Raw genomic sequence first — 19,350 nt, forward strand, 5'->3', positions numbered from 1 at the left:
TATTAGAAAATAATAAATTACTAATATATTTATATAGGAAATAATATATTAGGATATATTAAATATAAAATATATTAATTTGATATGTTAGTGCATATAATACTTTAATTTAGATAATATTGTTAGAAAATACATTTGACCACAAAACAAAACATGTTATATTATACAATAATCATACATAAATTATGTTTTAAAATTAGAATACTAAATAATCTTCAATGTTCTCCAAAGTCCAAACACCAAAAAAATATATAAATATATGATAAAATAATTTCTTTTTCCTTCCATTACGCTTTATATCTCATTATTTTCTTGTAGGTGGTTAACATTTAATTTTTCATATATATTAAATAAACTTTTTTAAAAATTAAAATATTAATAAGTAATTTTGTAATTAATTTTGTGGACGTGTTTTGACATGGGGTGGTAAAGGAGGCCATTTTGTGGGTGTTTTGATGCCAGCCAGGACTGCAATGGCTCACAAATTTTGGAGCAATAGTTTTTTTATTTTATTTTATTTTGTTACAATGAGAAATCTCTATCTGCTGGGTCCACCCTCAAGCTTATGATGAGAGGCAGAGCCACTCTCAAATTTGACAAGATTTGAGGCTGCATTGCCTCTCATGCATGCATGATATTCATTTGCTCAATGAAATCTGGGCATTTCTTCTGACCTTGGTGGTACTGTTGATTTAACAATAGAAAATCGATATTTACCTTGTAATATCTCAAAGAAATTTATAGTTTGATATATATATATATATATATATATATATATATATATACTTGTCAGGATCAGAGCTTTTTCCACCTGGTTTCTATTCCATATATACTTCTGAAACTATACAGCTACGATTATATGTGTATTATATATATTAAAAAATGAATTTAATTTTTTTTTATATCAAAGATAATATAAAATTATATTTTTATAACTAAGCATCAGTACTTAACGGCTTAATTTCTTTTTAAGATAATTCATTTACACTATGGAAGATAAAACTTGAACCATTATCTCGTAGATCTTCGTTAAATATGCTATATCTATCCTCGTCTTGCTTTGGAAAATCGTGCTGTTTCTTAAACATATGAGGTAATCTAACCTAATTAGAGAGTATGAATTAATACTTAAGGCGTAATTATCAATAATTACCTTATATATAAAAAAAAGACATAGATATAAAGATAAGAGGGCAATAAGAGAGAGAAAGAATTAGTATTTTTTTTTTTGGGATTTAGATGAAAATATCTTAGGATTAATGGATATAATTAATTCCTTTTCATCTATATATCTCTCAAAATAAATTTCTCAAGTAATATTGTAAAATTTCTTGAAATTGTGACCTCATTTTGGGGTCTTAACTATAAATTGGAAATTTAATTATTTTTGCCCATAGCTTGCAAAATTGAACAATTTAAAGCCTCTATCTCTCTCTATTTGCCGATTGGTCATAGCTAGCTCAATAAAGATGGAATACACCATCCTCTCTAACAACGAAAACATTGACAAATAATACTTTGGTTGATAATTTTCAATGTAAATGATAGATAAAATGATGTTTATTTACCTACGGAATATTGGAATATTTTAATTTTTCGATGGTATAAAAAAATGTTTACAAATTTAAGTTACTAAGAACCATGGTTTTCAATGAAATTACGCCCTTAATATCACAAAGTTTATTAATTCGATTTATGTTATTATTGATTCAATCATGGGATTAATGATGTTGTAAGCATGATAAAATTATATTTTTCCTATTTTAGGTCTTTAGATTATGCGCTGAATAAATTAAAGGAGAATCTCGATTATTTCTTTACTCGAAATTAATAAAAATGAGTACTGTTATATAATATTTTTTAATGAATATGAAAGCAATATATATTTTTATTTTTATTTTTTTGATAAGTGTTTTTTTCTTATCTTTTCATTTTTCTAAACCTCGAGATTATTTTACTTGAATTCAGGAATATTTAATAATAACCGCTTAATGTTAATAATTTTAGCATTCCATTCTCATGAGAAAAATACCCGCCCTCAATCATCTAATAGGTAATCTAGTAGTAAGAATTTGGGATTAAGAAGTCTGCTTTCCTTATAATTTTATGTTCGAGTAATGTGATTGCTAATATGATAACCACTAAAAACTTATATAATCGTTAACTTCAGGGTCCGTAAAATTAATCACGTAATAACTGCCACATACACTCTCTTTAATAAATAATTAAAAAAAAAAAACCTGGCCTGTCATCATCTCTACCACTCACATTCTTGTGTCTCCTCGAGCAAATAATAATGGTAGCCAAGTTTACTATATTTTTCTTTGTCTTGTTGAGGAAAGTTTTCTACTAGTTAAACATCTGGGGTGCTCCTACCTTACGAATTTAAATTATAAACGTTCATTAATTAATTAATGGTCCAAATCCAGGTCTTGTTAAATAAAATAAATTAATAAACCATAAATAGTCATAGATATTGGATCCTCACAAGATTTTTAGACCATCATAGGATTCATCCCCAGTGGACGTACGAGCTTGTACATATTTATTTTTACATGTCATCTTTTGTTTTTATTTTTTTATTTTGGGATTGAGAGGTACGTAGCCGAGGCCCCAACCATACAATTTCCATATATTCCATTTAAAGATATATATTATTATTAAAAAAAAATAAGAGTTAATCTTGATGGACGCGTAAATGGACCACGCCTCTTTTTTATTTTTATTCTTTCTCTAACATAGAATGTTATATATATATATATATATATATATATATATATATATATATATATATATATATATATATGAATCAAATAGATAAAGTAAGGTTCGAGAATAAATTTGAACACTTTAAATATTTAATGAAAATAATTATAATCTTCAATTTAACTGATGAATCGTGGTTAAATTTTCGATTCAAGTTCTATGAAGGGTGATGAAGAATTTTAAATTGGGCTTAAAAGAAGTTGATTTTAAATTTTAATTATTTGTAGTGTTATTTATATATATATTTTAATTATCTTTCCTAGGTAGTTTTTGTTTTTAATTTTTTTTTCCATATGGGTTAGGTTGATTTTCATGTTATATAAACAATTGTTGAATTATTTTTCACGTCATTTTTATAAATTATTGAATTTCATAATAAATTGAACAATTTTTCTCTGTATCTAAAACTTGAGAACCCTTATTTTTATATCTTTCACTATATCCTGCATCATATTTTATTGTTTTTCCTTTAATTTCCAACCTTCCATATATATATATATATATATTGATGTCCCTAATTAGCCCTATAAATATGGCCCTATAGAATGCTGTTCACCTCACACCACTAGCTAGTAAGCTAATAATAATCTTGCTTCCACAATAGTTTGATACTTTTGCTAATTGTAAGTCTCCCTCTCCCTCTCCCTCTTACCATACTTTCTCTCAGTGCTCTTTCTAGGAGTGCCTTTGTGTGATTGATCTTGTAGTAATCTCCACTCCGCCTCTCCAAACATATAATATAAGATCGAATTGCTAATTTCTGTATGTAGAAATGATCTTTTTATATGTATGTATGTATGCATATATGTATGTGTAGGGTATTTATTTTGTTCACAGCTCATGTTTTTTTTTGCTGTCACCGTTGGAAAAAGAGAGTTTTTTTTCTCTAATTATGAATTGTCGCATTTGGAGATTGGCTTTTGATCTTTTTCAAGATTAGATCAAATTTAATTATATGTTTAAATGAATAAATTCAAATAATTTATTTTTGGTTGATAATTTTGCATGGACGTGATTGTTTTTATTTACAGACAAAAAGACTTAATTGGAACACTCATGGATTCTCTGCGATTCCATCAAGCAACTGCCTCAAACATTGGTGGCTTCAATGACAAGAACAATGCAGGAAACATGGTGGATCTGAACCTGAAACTAGGTTTAGCAAATCATTATGAATTAAATCATCAAATAAAACTAAGTGATTTATTCAATATTCCAGTAGTCCCCGTGGCGACTCCTAGCCTTGCCAACTTCAACTTCAATGGCCCCAGCACCAGTGATGAGGTATATATTTATCTCTAGTTAAATTTCTCATAAAAAAAATATTGGGAAAAAAAAATCATATTCTCCCTTAATTAGTTAAACTAAAAAAAGAAAAATCAGTTGACAAACAATATGATTAACTGTGTGATTATATATATAGTTAAAATGATGATCGATGTTTGATCTTAATTTTCGATTATTAATTGATTTTTACATCAAAAGAAATATAATTTTCTTTCATGATAATTTATTTATGAAAATCATCGTCAAATCACATCAATTATCTGTTTTTTTTAATGATATTTAAGAATCGTCATTTGTTTAAGCATAACTTGCAAGTTTCATATCAATTTTATTTCTACAAATATAAAAACTAAAAATATATTAGTAATGTCCTAAAAAACCATAAATGAATATGGAGAAAGATTACATAATCCTTAAAAATGATGTTGCGGGTTAATTATACTATTTTTCAATATAGTTAATTTGTGCCAGAAAACCTGTAGTTGTCCTCCTTTAAAATATGAATTTATAAATAATCATTAATGGAAGCTTAGTAATTATCTATAGCTTGAACGACAAATTTCTCATCATCTTGTGTTTTTTTACTATAAATCACTACCGAAATGCTCGGAATATAAATTCTTGAAAATATAAATTAAAGCCTTTAATTAATTATGAAAATCTAAAACATAGATTGTTTTACTACAGTACTCTATTGAACTGGGGCTGATTTTTAGGAAATCCTGACATAAAATTGTATTTTCTTGAATCACTCTCATTTTCATTTTGCGTTCACAAGTTTAATTATGTTGTAAAAATCTTCAAAAGACCAACAACAAAAATAATAAAAATAATTGCCTTTACAGGAGATTAACCATGGACATGTTGATATATATCATTCTGGAACAATTTGTGATGAGGATAGCACGATGGTCGGAGGACCCCCTTCCTCCTCCCATGGATTGGGCAATTGGAGGACCACCGTCCCATCCACACAGGAGACGGGGAGCCAACCCCATGCAATCAACTTGAATAATAATGTGTTGAACCCTGCTGCTGCTGATCAAAATACTAGCTCCATGCTAGAAGTCGGTGGCTACTTCAACACCGATTTGCTTCCACCAGCTACCTTGAACAATTACATCCTCTTGGATTCCTCATCCAGGGACGCTGGGAGTGGAAAGTCTCCGGGAACACACAGGTGCCGATGTGAAATATGTCACATCCATCCTCGCAAAACATGCCTCAATCCTCTCTGCGGAACAAAGAACACTCCTATGTGGCGCGGAGGTCCCCTCGGACCCAGGGTGACTCCTTTAACTTCCAAAATTTACATTGCAAGCAATACTTTTTTTTTTTTTTTTAATTATCTGGTTATGTGTGTGTGTGTGTGTGTGTTCGAGTGGCAGCGCTGATGTTTTTTTTTTTTTTTCCATTATTTAAGACTTTATGTAATGCTTGCGGCATAAGGTATAAGAGAGAAAAGGTTCGAAGGAGGGCTTGAGAAGAAGCTGGTAAAGGGTCGAAGAAGCGGAGTAGCTGTTCTATAATTAAAAAGGCCTTTAATTTGTTTTCGTATTTTCTATGTAATAAAAGCCTAACGGCTCTTTTTATTAATTTTCCAAAGCAAGCGCATGGTAGAATTAATATTAATAAATATATGAGTGATTTTTACCTTTTTCTTGTCTTAATAACATAAGAAATTAGTCGGAACATAGATAATATTCAAAAAGTACAATATCATGACAATATAGCAGCATCAATTTTCTCATTAGAATAAATATAATTTCTTCCACATTGTTTTAACCAAAATCAATTTCATCAAATAACAAATATCATCCCCTGTTTATTTTTCGCACATTCTTTTATGAATATATATTATTGGTACGTAGAGAATTACACGTTAACTATCCTCAAGTTTCATTTTCACAAATTTAAAAGATTATATATATATATATATATAATTTGTCTAAAAAAATTAAAACTAAAATATATTTATGAAATGAAGAAGATGAAGAAATTGAGAATTTATTCACTAGATTCATTTTAATTTTTGTCAAAAAATCATCTTAATTTAAAAAATTTAAATTATTTAATATTAATTTAAGGTTGAGGATTTAGAAAATTTCTATTTTAACAAGGGATTTTGATAGGTGATGTTATAAGAAATTTCATAATATTCAAATAAAAATATTTAATGATATCTTTTATTAGTTATTCAATTAAATTCATCTTAAATACAAAATAGGCACAAGAAAAAGAAAGACAGCCCACGCGGACATCTTAACACTTTTTATAGGTCATGTATAATTTGATTTTCTCCTCTTCATTTGTTTATTTTTTTTTATTTTAAAATAGATTTAGAAGAGTAATTATTAGAATACTATTAATTATTACTCTGTCTGTGTGTACTATAAATTTTTTTACAATGATAAAAACTACAAGGATAGATTTATTTTTTCAGGATTATTATTTCCATAAACAACTAATTAAAAACTGATATTATTAAGAAAAATTACTGCAACTTTATCTGGCAAAAACTATTTTAAACAATACCAATAATTTTGTTATATCCAGGTAACTTATTATTTCCATAAAAAACTAATTAGAAAAATGTGTATTTTTTTAAAGAAAAATGGGTGCAACAAAACAGCTAAGTTGCTTTTGGCTTTAGAAATTAATTCTAAAACACCACTTATATATTTATTAAAATTAATTCAACCATGCAATTCGGAAAACAAAAAACAGCTGTGATACTCTTATCACATAGAATATATATAAATTACTTTCAAAACCTAAAGCCATTCTTAGCTAGCTATATATATATAGTATAAAGAAACGCACTAGTACTTTGCTCAAAATAAAATAAAAATCATTTGTTAAATTTTCAATTCGATAAGTTCCATGATTTACATTTTAATATAAAAAAATGGTTTATAATTATGAGAAAGTTAATTAGGATAATTAAATAAGTTTAATTATATGTACGTAAAAGCTGATTAACTCAAAAGTAATGTATTAACTGACCAAAATTCCCTCCCGTACAATTTTTTTGCGAATCCACAAAATTGGCTAGTGAGGAAAGAAAAATGAGAAAACATGTTTTGTAAAACTGCCTTGAATACAACAAATCAAACCATATCATTTCCTATGTTTCATCAATTACTTATCTTCCTCTTCTTGGACTTCTTTGCATGGGATGGTAAATCCATTTTTGATAGGTTCGCGGGTGCGTTTTGCTTCTTTCTATGCTGTTTAGAAGGCGTGGGTTTTGCACTGTCAACATTACCTTTGGAAGCGGAGTCACTTGCTGAAGATTTCGTCTTCGACTTCTTCAGAAGAGACTTCTTCTTGGACAAGTTTGTAGGACGTTTCTGCTTATTACTCTGAGGTTTACTAGGCAGTGGTTTCGGGCTCTCATCTTCATCAGAAGAAGAGTCATCCAATGATTCATCTTCGTCAGAACTGAGTATGAGGTCCTCCACAACATCTTCATCTGAAGCTAGCTCTTCTTGGTGCTCTGCCTTTCTCTTCTTTTTCTTCTTCTCCTTCTTGGAAGGTTTAGCCCTGTAAACCAAGGTCGAGTGGGTCAGGGTCAGATTGATAAGTTAGATTGCCAGGGGTGTAAATAAAGGCATCAGACTGTTAAAATTGATTGACGTCAATCACTGTAGATGATGATTTTGTTGAGAATTTCAGTAACTGTTGATGATCTTCAAAACAACAAATATGGAACAATAACTCAAAATTGAGGGAGAGGCAGATGGGATCACTTACTCGGGTGTACCTCCTGGTAACCAGGAGGAACTAAAGACAACAGCTCCTTTCTCATTAGCAGCATCATCATCATCATCTTCGTCACTTTCTGGTATCTTGTTTCGGAAGACAGATGAATGCTCACCCACAAGAACACTGAAAATTTTGGCACATAAGTTGCACAAATCAGCTGTCTAAAACAATTGAAGATTTGTTTCATAAAGCATGAGAACACTAATTGGTAACCTGGATTCTGTCAATGAATCAATTCTCTGTCGTGCTACTTCACGCATGGTTGCCACATACTGTGACAAAGGACTGGCCCCTGACTTCTTTTCATCCTGTAACGAATTAATTTAAGCACATCAGAAATCCTGATTTAACAATACGGAGACAGCAATCTGAAAAAAGGCCAAAACAAATCCTTGATGAACAAAGCATGGCTCTGTGTACAAAAGCAACGGCTATTTGTTTATGGAAAAACTTCAACACAGTGAAAAGGAAGCAACAATGATATGAAATAGCAATACCTCAAGAAAGGATGCTGCAGCAGGATCGTTTGGCAGAAAAGTGACTGACATGCGCTTTTCATTTGTAAACTTGGAATTAGCCTCAATCTGGGACATGTATGGGCTAAAAAATCAGTACTGCTCAAGACCTTTTTGTTACATGTGATGTATTTATTTGTACACATAACAGTCATAAAAATGAATGATACAACAATCTTCCAACCCTAATACAGACAATTCTATCTAAAGAAGACCACATATGAATTATGCATAATACATACCCAACGAATAAGCTCCCTCATTTGTTTCCGGAACCTTTCAACTTTGGTAGTCTTGCAAAAACTCCTCAATCGTGCAGCTGGAATGAAAGACAACTCAAAGAAAGCAACAGAATAGCTCCATTGAGCTAGATGTTCAGCAAGTTCCTCTACCACGGAAAACACACATGCCTCCTGAAATGCTCGTGTCTTCAGGGTAGACTTGTTCACCTAACAGAAAAATTCACAAAAGTCAATATATTGAAAAGGCATACTTTAGGGGATTTTTGCCCAACATGAGAACAAAAACAATGTAAATTAACATTAAAAAAAAGAAAATGTCAAACATACCTTTAGTTCAGCACGCAAATCAATAGCTTTGCCAACACCTCCAGTGGGTGGCCTATCCAGTTCTTTCATCTCCAACATGTCTAAAAGCAGCATGGAAACTGGTATAAAAGTACCAGTAGAAGCAGCAATCCGATTAAGCATTCTAACACACCTCAATCTAAGGGGAATGTATCGAGCAGTAGGAACTAGACGGGCAACCCCTGAAATTATTTGGGTGAGTGGATAAGCAAGAGGCCTGAGATCAGCTTCTGAGCTATAGGTACAGATAGCTCCAGTCCAAAGTTCAAGGCAATTCATGAACTTCCATTCATAAACCTTGCGAAATGAATCCTATAGAAACAGTGAGCGGCAAGGAGAAGAATAAGTTAGTGAAATTTTAGCATCACTTCCAAGATAATTGAGAACTGCATAAATAATAATTTAAATCAATACAAAGAAAAGAAGAAAGACTAGCATATTTCAAATTGCTTGATAGTACAGATGCATAGAATACAGGAAGATTGAATTCACACTTCAATACAACAGCCAAGCCTCAACCCCAAACTAGTTGGGGTCAGCTACATTGATCCTTTAATGCCATTCAGCTAGATGAATTCACACATCAATATTAAGAGAAAATCTACTACCACATCAAATTGAATATACTGTAACTTTATTGACAGGCACCTAATCCACTACCACATCAAATCAATTAGATGAACTAAATTCACCAATAGATTGAATAATTAGACAAGTACTCTTTATTTGAAAAGGAAAATTTTCATAATACCTTTGTTTTCATAGTAATTGCATCTCGTAAAATCATTGCCAACTGGCGGATGAAAACAAAGGCATGTTGATATGCAGTTGGCAGGTCCACCCCAAGAAGTTCTATGACACAATTTGCACGAAATTGAATATATTGTAACTTTACTGCATTTACAAAGTGACAGTTCAAAACATAGGCTTTGTATATCCCTTTGAAGCAATCATCCAAACAATCAGATCCAATCCGAATGCATATGTCCCTTAAAAAGAAAAAGGCCACCAAAGGGAGGACACCTTCTCCAGTACTCCAAAAATGAAGAGCAACCTGAAACAAATCAAGGGGAAAAAATTATCACCTGCTCCAAAATGATGCCCATAAGACTTTGGTATTAAACTGATTGACGGTAACTCAAACCAATCCAACATCAACAAAGAATCAAAAGAACTCATGCCTCTTAAACACCAAAAGTCACAGTCTAGTGTCTCAGGTACCATCATCTAAAGTAAAAGAGTTAAGAAGCATTCCATTACTAGATATACACAACGAAAAGAGCGAGCATTGAAGATGGTCAAAATCTAATGATCTCAGCTGACTAGGGGAATTAAAGTGCACCAACTCCAAGACCACTCATCAGAACTGACACACTCCAGTGCAACTGATCGAGTGGTAATCAGAATAATCACATAGAAAAATCTGAAAAATAAGAAAATGATGAGACAAATTGTTCGTACCTTAATGTACTTCCTTAAGAGAGCTGGAAAGGCAACTAAAAGCACAGATGAAAATTTGAGACGGCGTAAAGTAAATGATATCATCTGTGTATCAGTCATTTGGTTCAAAACATATAGGGCATTCCCAAGATAAGACTTCGCCAGGTGGTGATAGTTCATCCATTTTTTTGTGTGCAGAAGATCATTTACAGTCTCTTTCTTCCCACCATAAGCAGGGAGGCCCAGCACATTACGAAGAATTCCATCCATTTCACTTAATACAAATAACATCACTTTATTGAATACACTGCTAGACATAATAGTATACTTTGCTGAAGCATCACCACCTCCATCATCACCATAGTGGCATGCAATTCTGAAAGCTTTCAAAAGAGAACGAACAGCACTTATTTTTCCATTTTCTCGAACTGAATTACACCAGGACTCAACCAATGCAGTAGTAATAACATTGTCAGATGGTTTCTCGTTTTTCTTTGTAATATCACGGTCCCTAACTTCCTCATCAACCAGCATATCCGCATCCTCCACATCTGTATCACCATCTTCCTGCACAAATTTTAACAGCATGATTGCGCCAGTTGATAGTGATTATCACATAAAAAATCTACGTAAGAGAATATTATGCATACTTACCTCAAAATCCTCATCATCAAATTCTAGAAGCTCCTTATCATGCTCTTCCAGGTACTTGAAAAAATCAGGATCCTGTTAAGAATTAATTTGTTAGCAAATTGTTCACAATCAACAAGGCATTAAGAAAAACAGAAGGTTCATTTCATTTTTTCCACTCGCTAAGCATTAACAATCTCCCAAATCCTTCAAATGCCAACATTCCACGTGGAATTGAGAACCTCAAGTACTCGAACATGAAGCATTGCAACCTAATCTGCAATCAAGAGAATCTACTTGTCTCGATATTCAGCTCCTAAAAACCCCCATGCAAAAAGTCATCCAAGAACCCAGTATGACATCTCAGCTCAGCTATCCATTTATTTAACAAAACATATCATCCTTGGAGAATAAAGCATATCTAACCTTTTCCTTAAGCCTTTGCAACTGGTCTTTATGCTCTCTAGCTACCACTTTACCTGACTTCTTCGACTTCCTTCGACTTCTTTTCTCTTCTTCATCCACATCCTCTTCATCACTGGCCACATGCTCTAAATCCCTAACTGAAATCATCAATCACCAATAAAGAATAGGAAAAAACCCATCAGCAAATACTCAAAAACCCTTCAACCGAATTGAAAAAACAAACAGAATAGCACCATCAGCCCATCCAAAAAATGAAAAAAAAAAAAGCACAGAAAGCTTCAATCTTTTTTAATAATTCTATATATAATCAAGAAAAAAACATGGGTTTTTAACTTAGTAAATAATTCGATAATCTTAACCATGAAAAACCCGTATCAAATTAAGATTAAAAGCAATAAATTTAACCATTAAAAAAAAACAAAAAAAAATACATTGAGAGAAAGCAAACCTGGGTATTCAACTTCCATGTTGAAACTGAATATAGAAAGCTGCTCCTGTTGTTATGAGAAGAGAAAATGTTTATAAAAAGGTCAATAATTTGAAGAAAAACAGGATTTTTCAAGTTGTCTTCACTGAGCTGCTAAAACCCTAATTTTTCTTTTTGGAGGGGTTTATTCTTTTTTACCTTTCTTTATTTGGGCCCACAACTGTTATATATATAATCAAGAAAGCCCATCAAGAGAAAGTGGGCTTTGAAATGTATGTGTTTTTATGGGTTATTTTAAAATAAAGGATAAACTTGATTAATAAAGATCGCAAACTGATGTGGTAAAAGATAGTTGTTGATATTAATAATTAATTAAGATCAGATTTCATATGAAAATTGGGAATTTTTTTTTTGTGAGGTTTATGAGGTTTGGTTTGTATTAATCAACTCTTTTAATTTTCATTATAATTTTATTTTTTTCTCATTATCAATTTTTGTTTGAATCTTTTGGGTAACAATAACAAAAAAAAAAGGTGTAAATTTCAATTTTAATATCAAAATTTATGAAATCTAAACTTTGATATGAGCCATTTTTTCCTTTTTATAATGGCCAAACCAAATCTTTAGCTGCCCATGTTCGTTTAAAGCCATTATTTGTGAAGAAAACAATATTATAATTTTGCAAATATATTGCGGGAAAAATAAGTGTCATATTTCCATAAATGATTCCAAAAAAATGTTCGAAAGTCGATCGAAATTTAGATATCGATTTAAAATTCAGATCTTTTATAAATCAAATATTGTTTCAAAAATTCTAAAAAAATCATAGTTAAAATTAACCTGTTGGTTTGTAATTAATTCATTCAATTCATTGTTGTATCAAGTCAATTTCAGATTAATTCTCGTAACCATGCAATTTTGCCTAACTCATGCACCCTTAATTCAAGGGAAAATAACTTATTTAGAGAGACGCCTTAGGATGTTAATGAATGAGTAATTAATTAATAAAACCCATCCAACTCTCTCAAATTCTAATATATATTAAACAAAACTCTAACATACATGGTGAATTCACCGTAATAAATATAATTTATTGTGGATTGTTATAGTAAATTTATCTTTATACTACTCGATGGAAAAGTTAAAAGACTGGGATATAAGAGTATTTTGATCTTTTTATGCTGACACATTGATCTTTATCTTTGTAGATTTTTTTGTATAGTAAAAATATTCTTCTATGGAAAATTTAAACCTGCTGATCAATGTTTTTTTTTTACTTTGTACAAACTTTAAAATAAATAACATAATTATTTGCCCTTAGATAAGACAAAATAGCTTCTATGCATTCAAGGGTGTTTTAGTTCTTTCACATTGGTTTATTTGTTATTTCTAGGGTTATGAGGGGTTTTTTTAATAATTTAACATTTATTTTTAATATTAAATTCTGAAAAGTTGTTAGCGCGTATTTTTCACGTCCCAACATGTTGGTGGCGTCTGCGCTCTTTCAACTGCACATGTGATGCCACTGATTGTCCGAGAATATCATTTTGCCATGTCACGTGCACTTCCTTCTAGCGAGGAGCATGTCGGTGGTGGTCTAGCAGTTTGTCTTTTTTTCTTTTGGTTTTTCAATTTTAATCCTTATATTTTTATTATTTATTTTTGTTCTTGATCCTTTTAAAAAAGTTTTTTTATATTTTCAATTCAGTCCTTAAATTATAATTTCTTATATATTATTTTCACCACCTCATTCTTTTGATTTGTCATTAACCCTTTGATTTGTTTTTAAAGTTTTAATAGTATTCAATTTTATTCTTCGATCAAAGTTTATGTTGGTTTTTTTTTTCAATTTAAACTTCATTCTTTTGATCTCTCTTTTCTTTTTGTTAATTTTTTTCCTTTTTAATTTAACCCTGTAATTTAATTTTTAAATGCTCTCAAAATAATTTTTTATTTTGGTTTTCACCTTTAATTTTTAATTAAATTTTTTATATGCTTGATTATTTTCTCAGATACATCCTTCGGTGTTTGATTTATTTGGGATTGGGTTTCATGATTTTTTCATTTGTAATGCTTTCAATTTAATGACATGGGTCACAAGTTTTAAGTGTTAATATGGTTAGGAATTCTTTTTTTCCTCATTATATTTTATAATTTTATCATTCTACATTGTTTGAAAAAATTATTTTGTGCTTACCTTCGTATTCTTTTCTATTAGTTTGTCTCCGTCTTATTACTTAAACCGTGGGTTTTGTAAGTTGTTTTTGGATAAAGGTTTTTTTTTTTTAAAAAAAAGCTATTTTGTTTGTGTTTAATTTTTGCTGATTTTTTATTTTACTTTATACAAATAGGTTTTGTTTTGTACAAAAAAAATACTTTTTTTAAAATAATATTTCTTATATGTTCGGCCATGCATAATTTTTTTCCTTTTATTTTATTCACTCTGTTTTATATGTGTTTTTATTTTTATTATCTTTTATTGAGTTTAATGAACAAAATTAGTGGACACAAACATGTAAATGTCTTATTTTACTATATCAAATATCTTGAACTATGTCCATCTCTTATTTTTTTCAGTGTCTTTTTCAGTTATTATTAACAATTTTTATTTATTTATTTATATAGATGATTATTATATGTTTGGATAAAAAATTTTATTTACACTTATAATTTATATTATTTTAAAAAAATCATATCAAAATAGTCTGTATACTTAATGTTTTTTTAGAAAAATAAATTACGACCCGTTACAAAACACATATCAAATGAAATTTTTAGTTGCCCTCTAATTAGTGTTTTTTTTATCCTTATTTTTAGATCATTTTGTGTAATTAATTGTGTTTTCCTTAATTTCATCTTTTGACATTTGATTTGTAAGATATTCGACTTCATACAATCTTATAGCTCTGCATTTGTTTTTTTAATATTATATTTTTTAATTAGTTTATTTATTTATTTTTCAAGATGTTAAGCTAATTCATTTAGAATTTTTTTGGGTTTTTTTACAAATAAATTTTATTTTTAAAAATAAAAAAAATATTTTTAAAAAATATTACTAATGTGTTTGACCTTGCATAATATATTTTTTGGGCATAAGTTTATTTAGTCAGTTTCACTTGTTTATTTTTTTAAGTTATGAGTTTTTTAGATTGTAGATTTATCTTTTATTGATTTTAATAAATAAGTTCAGTAAATACAATCAGTTGAATGTCTTATTTTGCGTGGTTTAATATCTTGATTTACATTCATCTTTTAATTTTATTAATTTTTCTTTTAGTTTTTGTTAATGATTTTTTTTATCAATTTATATAAATGATCATTAATTTATTTAATAAGATATTTGAATAGATTTTTTAATTTATATTTTTAATTTTTTTATATTAAAAAATAGATTAAAGTAATCTAAATAATATGTGGTGAAGCACTGTTCAAACTACTGGGAAATTATATAACTTGAAGTCCTTATCCTTGACAGTGAAATGATGCTTTAATGCATGATTTGACTTTAAGGGCAGGATTAGATTCTTGTTAAAGAATGGTGGAGGCCTTTCACGATGTGCTTTAAATAATTATATATAGTCACACACGCCCCACTTGGATACCATAAAGATATTTAAATTTTATAATGATATGGAAATAAATGAGGATATTTTATTAGTTATTTTTTTATTTATTAAATAATATAAATATAATTTTTTTAAGTGAATATATTTTTATTATTTTTAATGGCTTATAAGTTTCATTTATTTTTTTTCTTTAAAATAAACACATGAAATAACTGAATAATTAATAGAAAATTACTAATTACTCTCGAAAACCATAAAAAGCCCTCACATTCTAATAAGTTTTTTTTTTAATTTTCATTTTAAAGTAGCATGTATTTGAGGTATTATTGTCTTACAATGAAAAATCCCAAGTAGTGTTTGGTTACTGTATCAATAAAAAAAAGAAATTAGATATCACTTTATAAAAATTTACTTTAAAATTATTCTAAAAACATATATATTTTTATTTTTTTTATCTTTAACTAAATACATTTCTCTCCTTCACACACGTGTGTAAAAGTTGCCAATCTTTTGTCTCATATTGTTAAAAAACAAAAGGGGGCAGTTTGATATGTTGTTGTTATTACTGATTCATATTCAAAGTCTAGATAATGGCTTTACCCTCATCTAATCCACTAAATAAAACATAAAATAAAAATGCTTTTTTAGAATTTCATTATGTTAAATTTCTACAATTTGTGTATCTTTTTTACTATTTCAAGTTAATAAACAAGTTTAGTATATAAAATTAGATGAATGTTTTATTTTGTATTATTTAATATCTTGATTTATATTTATTTTTTAATTTTATTAATTTTTTTTGTTATTGTTAATGATTTTTTTATATAAATGATTATTAATTTATTTAATAAGATATTTGAACAGGTTTTTTAATTTATATTTTAAAATATTTTATATTAAAAAAATTTAAATAATCTGCGGTAAAGCAACAGTCAAACAAATGGTAGATTATATAACTTGAAATCCCTGTGCTTGACAGTGAAATGATGCTTCAATGCATGGTGTGACTAAAAGCACAGGATTAGATTCTGGTTAAAGAATGGTGGAGGCCTTTCACGGCATATATAGTCGCACCCACCCCACGTGGATACCATAAAGCTTGATTTTTGACGAGTTAATATTTTAATATATTCTGGAATCTGCTTTTGCATGCCAATCTCTCACTTTTTGTATCATATTTAAATTTTATAATGATATGGAGATAAATAGTAATATTTTATTTATTTTCATCTTCTTGGTTTTTTACTGTGAACTTAAAAATAATTAAATAACTAATAAGAAATCACTCATACTTTCCAGTACCATAAAAATCCCTCACATTCTAAGAAGATTTTTTTTAAGTAGCATGTATCAGGGGTATTATTGTCTCAGAATAAAAAATTACAAGTAGTGTTTGGTTACCATTAAAAAAAAAGATAAAAATGAGATATCTCTTTATAAAAAATTACTTTAAAATTATCCTAAAACGTATTTATTTTATCTTTAACTAAATACATTTCTCTATCACACACGAGTGAAAAAATTGCCAATCTTTTGTCTCATATTGTAAAAAAAGAAAAGAAAAAGGGCAGTTTGATATTTTGCTGTTATTACTAGCTAATTCATATTCAAAGTCTAATTAAATAATGATTTTACCCTCTTCTAATCCACTAAATCATAATAGTAAAAAATAAAATAAAAAACTTTTTTAGAATTCCATTATGTTAATTTTCTACAATTCGTGTATTTTTTTTATTATTTCAAGTTAATATTCAGTGTCGAAAACTAAGTTTGATATTATTTATAATTAAATAGTATCCAAATATTTTAAATTTAAATTTATCAAAGTTCAATATTAGTGTTGCTGTTTGGTAACGTTTCACTAGATCGGCCTTAATCTCCCACAAATCAAAAATGGATGGAGAGTAGATATTGAAATTGTCATAGGAAAACTAACAATATTCTCTGTTTTAAGTTTTTGCCATGAATTTCTTTCCATTTAAATGAAAAATAAATAAATGAATAAATAAAATAAAATAATTGATTGCTAAGCTGAGCTTCTATAAAAGTTGAAGTTATAATAATCTCACGGGTTCTTATTCTTTTTCTTTTTTCTTTTATTCTTATTCTTATTCTGTTTATCAAAAATCCATTTATTAATTTTCTCATTCATCTGCTAGCTAGTATATATTCCAGTACTATATATGTATTCTTTATGACAGAAGCTTACTTATGTGGTTACGTACAACGTCAGCAACTTTTGAGCTTGCATCTACGTACGTAGTTATATAGAATTAGATTCAGATCAGAATGCTAAAGCTAGACCAAAAAATTTACATCTCAATTGATCATGTTTTCAGGATTTGCAAGGAAGCTTAAGTTTAACAGAACTATGGGAGCCAAGGGAGTGTTTAACCCTAATATCAAGGGTGAAGAAAAAGAAAGCTTCAGCCATATCAAGAAAGTTCCAGGCACGAAGCCTCCATTCACACTTAGCCAAATCAAGAAGGCCATCCCACCCCATTGCTTTGAAAGATCCCTTCTCCGTTCATTCTCCTATGTGGTTTATGACCTGTTGATAAGCTCTCTTTTGGGCTATATTGCCATCACTTACTTCCACCTCCTACCATCTCATCTTGCCTATATTGCATGGCCAATCTACTGGATTCTCCAAGGCTGCATTCTCACTGGTCTGTGGGTCATTGCTCATGAATGTGGTCACCATGCCTTCAGTGACTACCAGTGGGTCGATGACACAGTTGGCTTAATCCTCCACTCTGCACTTTTTGTCCCATACTTTTCATGGAAATACAGCCACCGCCGCCATCACTCAAATATAGGGTGCCTCGACCTCGACGAAGTGTTCGTCCCGAAGCCCAAGTCCCAAATCCCATGGTATTCCATGTACCTAAACAATCCACCAGGCCGAGCTTTAGGTCTTGCTGTCAAACTTCTGCTTGGCTGGCCCTTATACCTAACCTTCAACGCCTCCGGGCGACCTTACGATCGCTTTGCTTGTCACTACGATCCCTACAGCCCCATATATTCTGATCGTGAAAGGCTTCATATTTACATATCTGATCTAGGCATCTTTGCTACAACATTTGTGCTCTACCGCATTGCTATAACACAAGGACTAGCATTTGTGATGAGCATTTATGGGGTACCATTAATTTTTGTTAATGGATTCCTTGTCACCATCACATACTTGCAGCACACTCATCCTTCATTGCCACATTATGATTCCACTGAATGGGAATGGCTTAGAGGAGCTTTGGTAACTGTGGACAGGGACTATGGGATTCTGAACAAGGTCTTCCATAACATTGCAGACACACATGTAGCTCACCATCTTGTAGCTACAATACCTCATTATCATGCAATGGAGGCTACTATAGCAATCAAGCCAATACTGGGTGAGTACTACCAGTTTGATTCTACTCCATTTTACAAGGCTTTATGGAGGGAGGCAGGAGAGTGTTTGTATGTTGAGCCAGATGAAAAGGGTGTTTTCTGGTTCAGGAACAAGTTCTAATGTTTCTGCCATTAATATCAAGATAGCTAGGCTAGGTAAGCCTGAAAAAGGACGAATATGCCGTGTTTTGTTTAATGTTTATCCATGATGAAGGGAAAACGGGTAGCCTTCTTAAGGTGTTGTTTGGGCTATAAATTAATGAAGAAAAAAATTTCAACTTTTCAGCGTTTCTTGTCTTCTTACTTGAGTGGATAAAGCTTTGTCTTTAGAGTTTAGACTAGACAGAAGCAATTTAGATTATAAAATCAAGGTTGACATGTCACGGAATATATAATATAAAATTGGATTATAAACTTGAATTATAAAATTATAAGATAAATATTTTAACTAATCACATATTGATAATTTTAGTTAAATAGTAAATAATAATATAATACAATTAAAATAAAAATGAAATAAACAATACAAATGTCCAAACACCTTA

The 19,350-nt window shown here is 29.9% G+C and overlaps 2 protein-coding genes across 3 annotated transcripts; one reads left to right on the forward strand and one right to left on the reverse strand.

Moving 5' to 3' along the window:
• Positions 1-7,031: 7,031 nt before the first annotated feature.
• Positions 7,032-12,031, reverse strand: LOC133689634 (nucleolar complex-associated protein 2-like). Of its 2 annotated transcripts, none has more exons than XM_062109622.1 (11): positions 11,868-12,031; positions 11,420-11,556; positions 11,018-11,089; positions 10,385-10,930; positions 9,675-9,977; positions 8,906-9,235; positions 8,579-8,785; positions 8,319-8,405; positions 8,035-8,129; positions 7,810-7,944; positions 7,032-7,599 (listed from the first exon to the last, which is right to left on the reverse strand). In XM_062109622.1, exons 1-11 carry the CDS (start codon positions 11,884-11,886, stop codon positions 7,191-7,193), a joined length of 2,340 nt encoding a protein of 779 aa, XP_061965606.1. In that variant the 5' UTR covers positions 11,887-12,031; the 3' UTR covers positions 7,032-7,190. The 2 variants fall into 2 exon arrangements, with proteins under 2 accessions (XP_061965606.1, XP_061965689.1); XM_062109705.1 differs by having other exon boundaries at positions 11,473-11,556; positions 11,868-12,009.
• Positions 12,032-17,636: 5,605 nt separating this feature from the next.
• On the forward strand, positions 17,637-19,080 carry LOC133692412 (delta(12)-fatty-acid desaturase FAD2-like). The gene has a single exon (XM_062113724.1). The coding sequence runs from the start codon at positions 17,742-17,744 to the stop codon at positions 18,924-18,926; it is 1,185 nt and encodes a 394-aa protein (XP_061969708.1). The 5' UTR covers positions 17,637-17,741; the 3' UTR covers positions 18,927-19,080.
• Positions 19,081-19,350: the final 270 nt, after the last annotated feature.

This window comes from Populus nigra, chromosome 1 (assembly GCF_951802175.1).
Source record: "Populus nigra chromosome 1, ddPopNigr1.1, whole genome shotgun sequence".
Lineage (NCBI taxonomy): Eukaryota > Viridiplantae > Streptophyta > Magnoliopsida > Malpighiales > Salicaceae > Populus > Populus nigra.

Coding starts and splice junctions, on each gene's coding strand:
- LOC133689634 (XM_062109622.1), bottom strand. Junction 8,786..8,905: donor ATTTGCGTGCTGAACTAAAG/GTATGTTTGACA, acceptor TTTTTCTGTTAG/GTGAACAAGTCTACCCTGAA. Junction 8,406..8,578: donor TGAGGGAGCTTATTCGTTGG/GTATGTATTATG, acceptor TACATGTCCCAG/ATTGAGGCTAATTCCAAGTT.
- LOC133692412 (XM_062113724.1), top strand. CDS start 17,742: ATGTTTTCAGGATTTGCAAGGAAGCTTAAGTTTAACAGAACTATGGGA.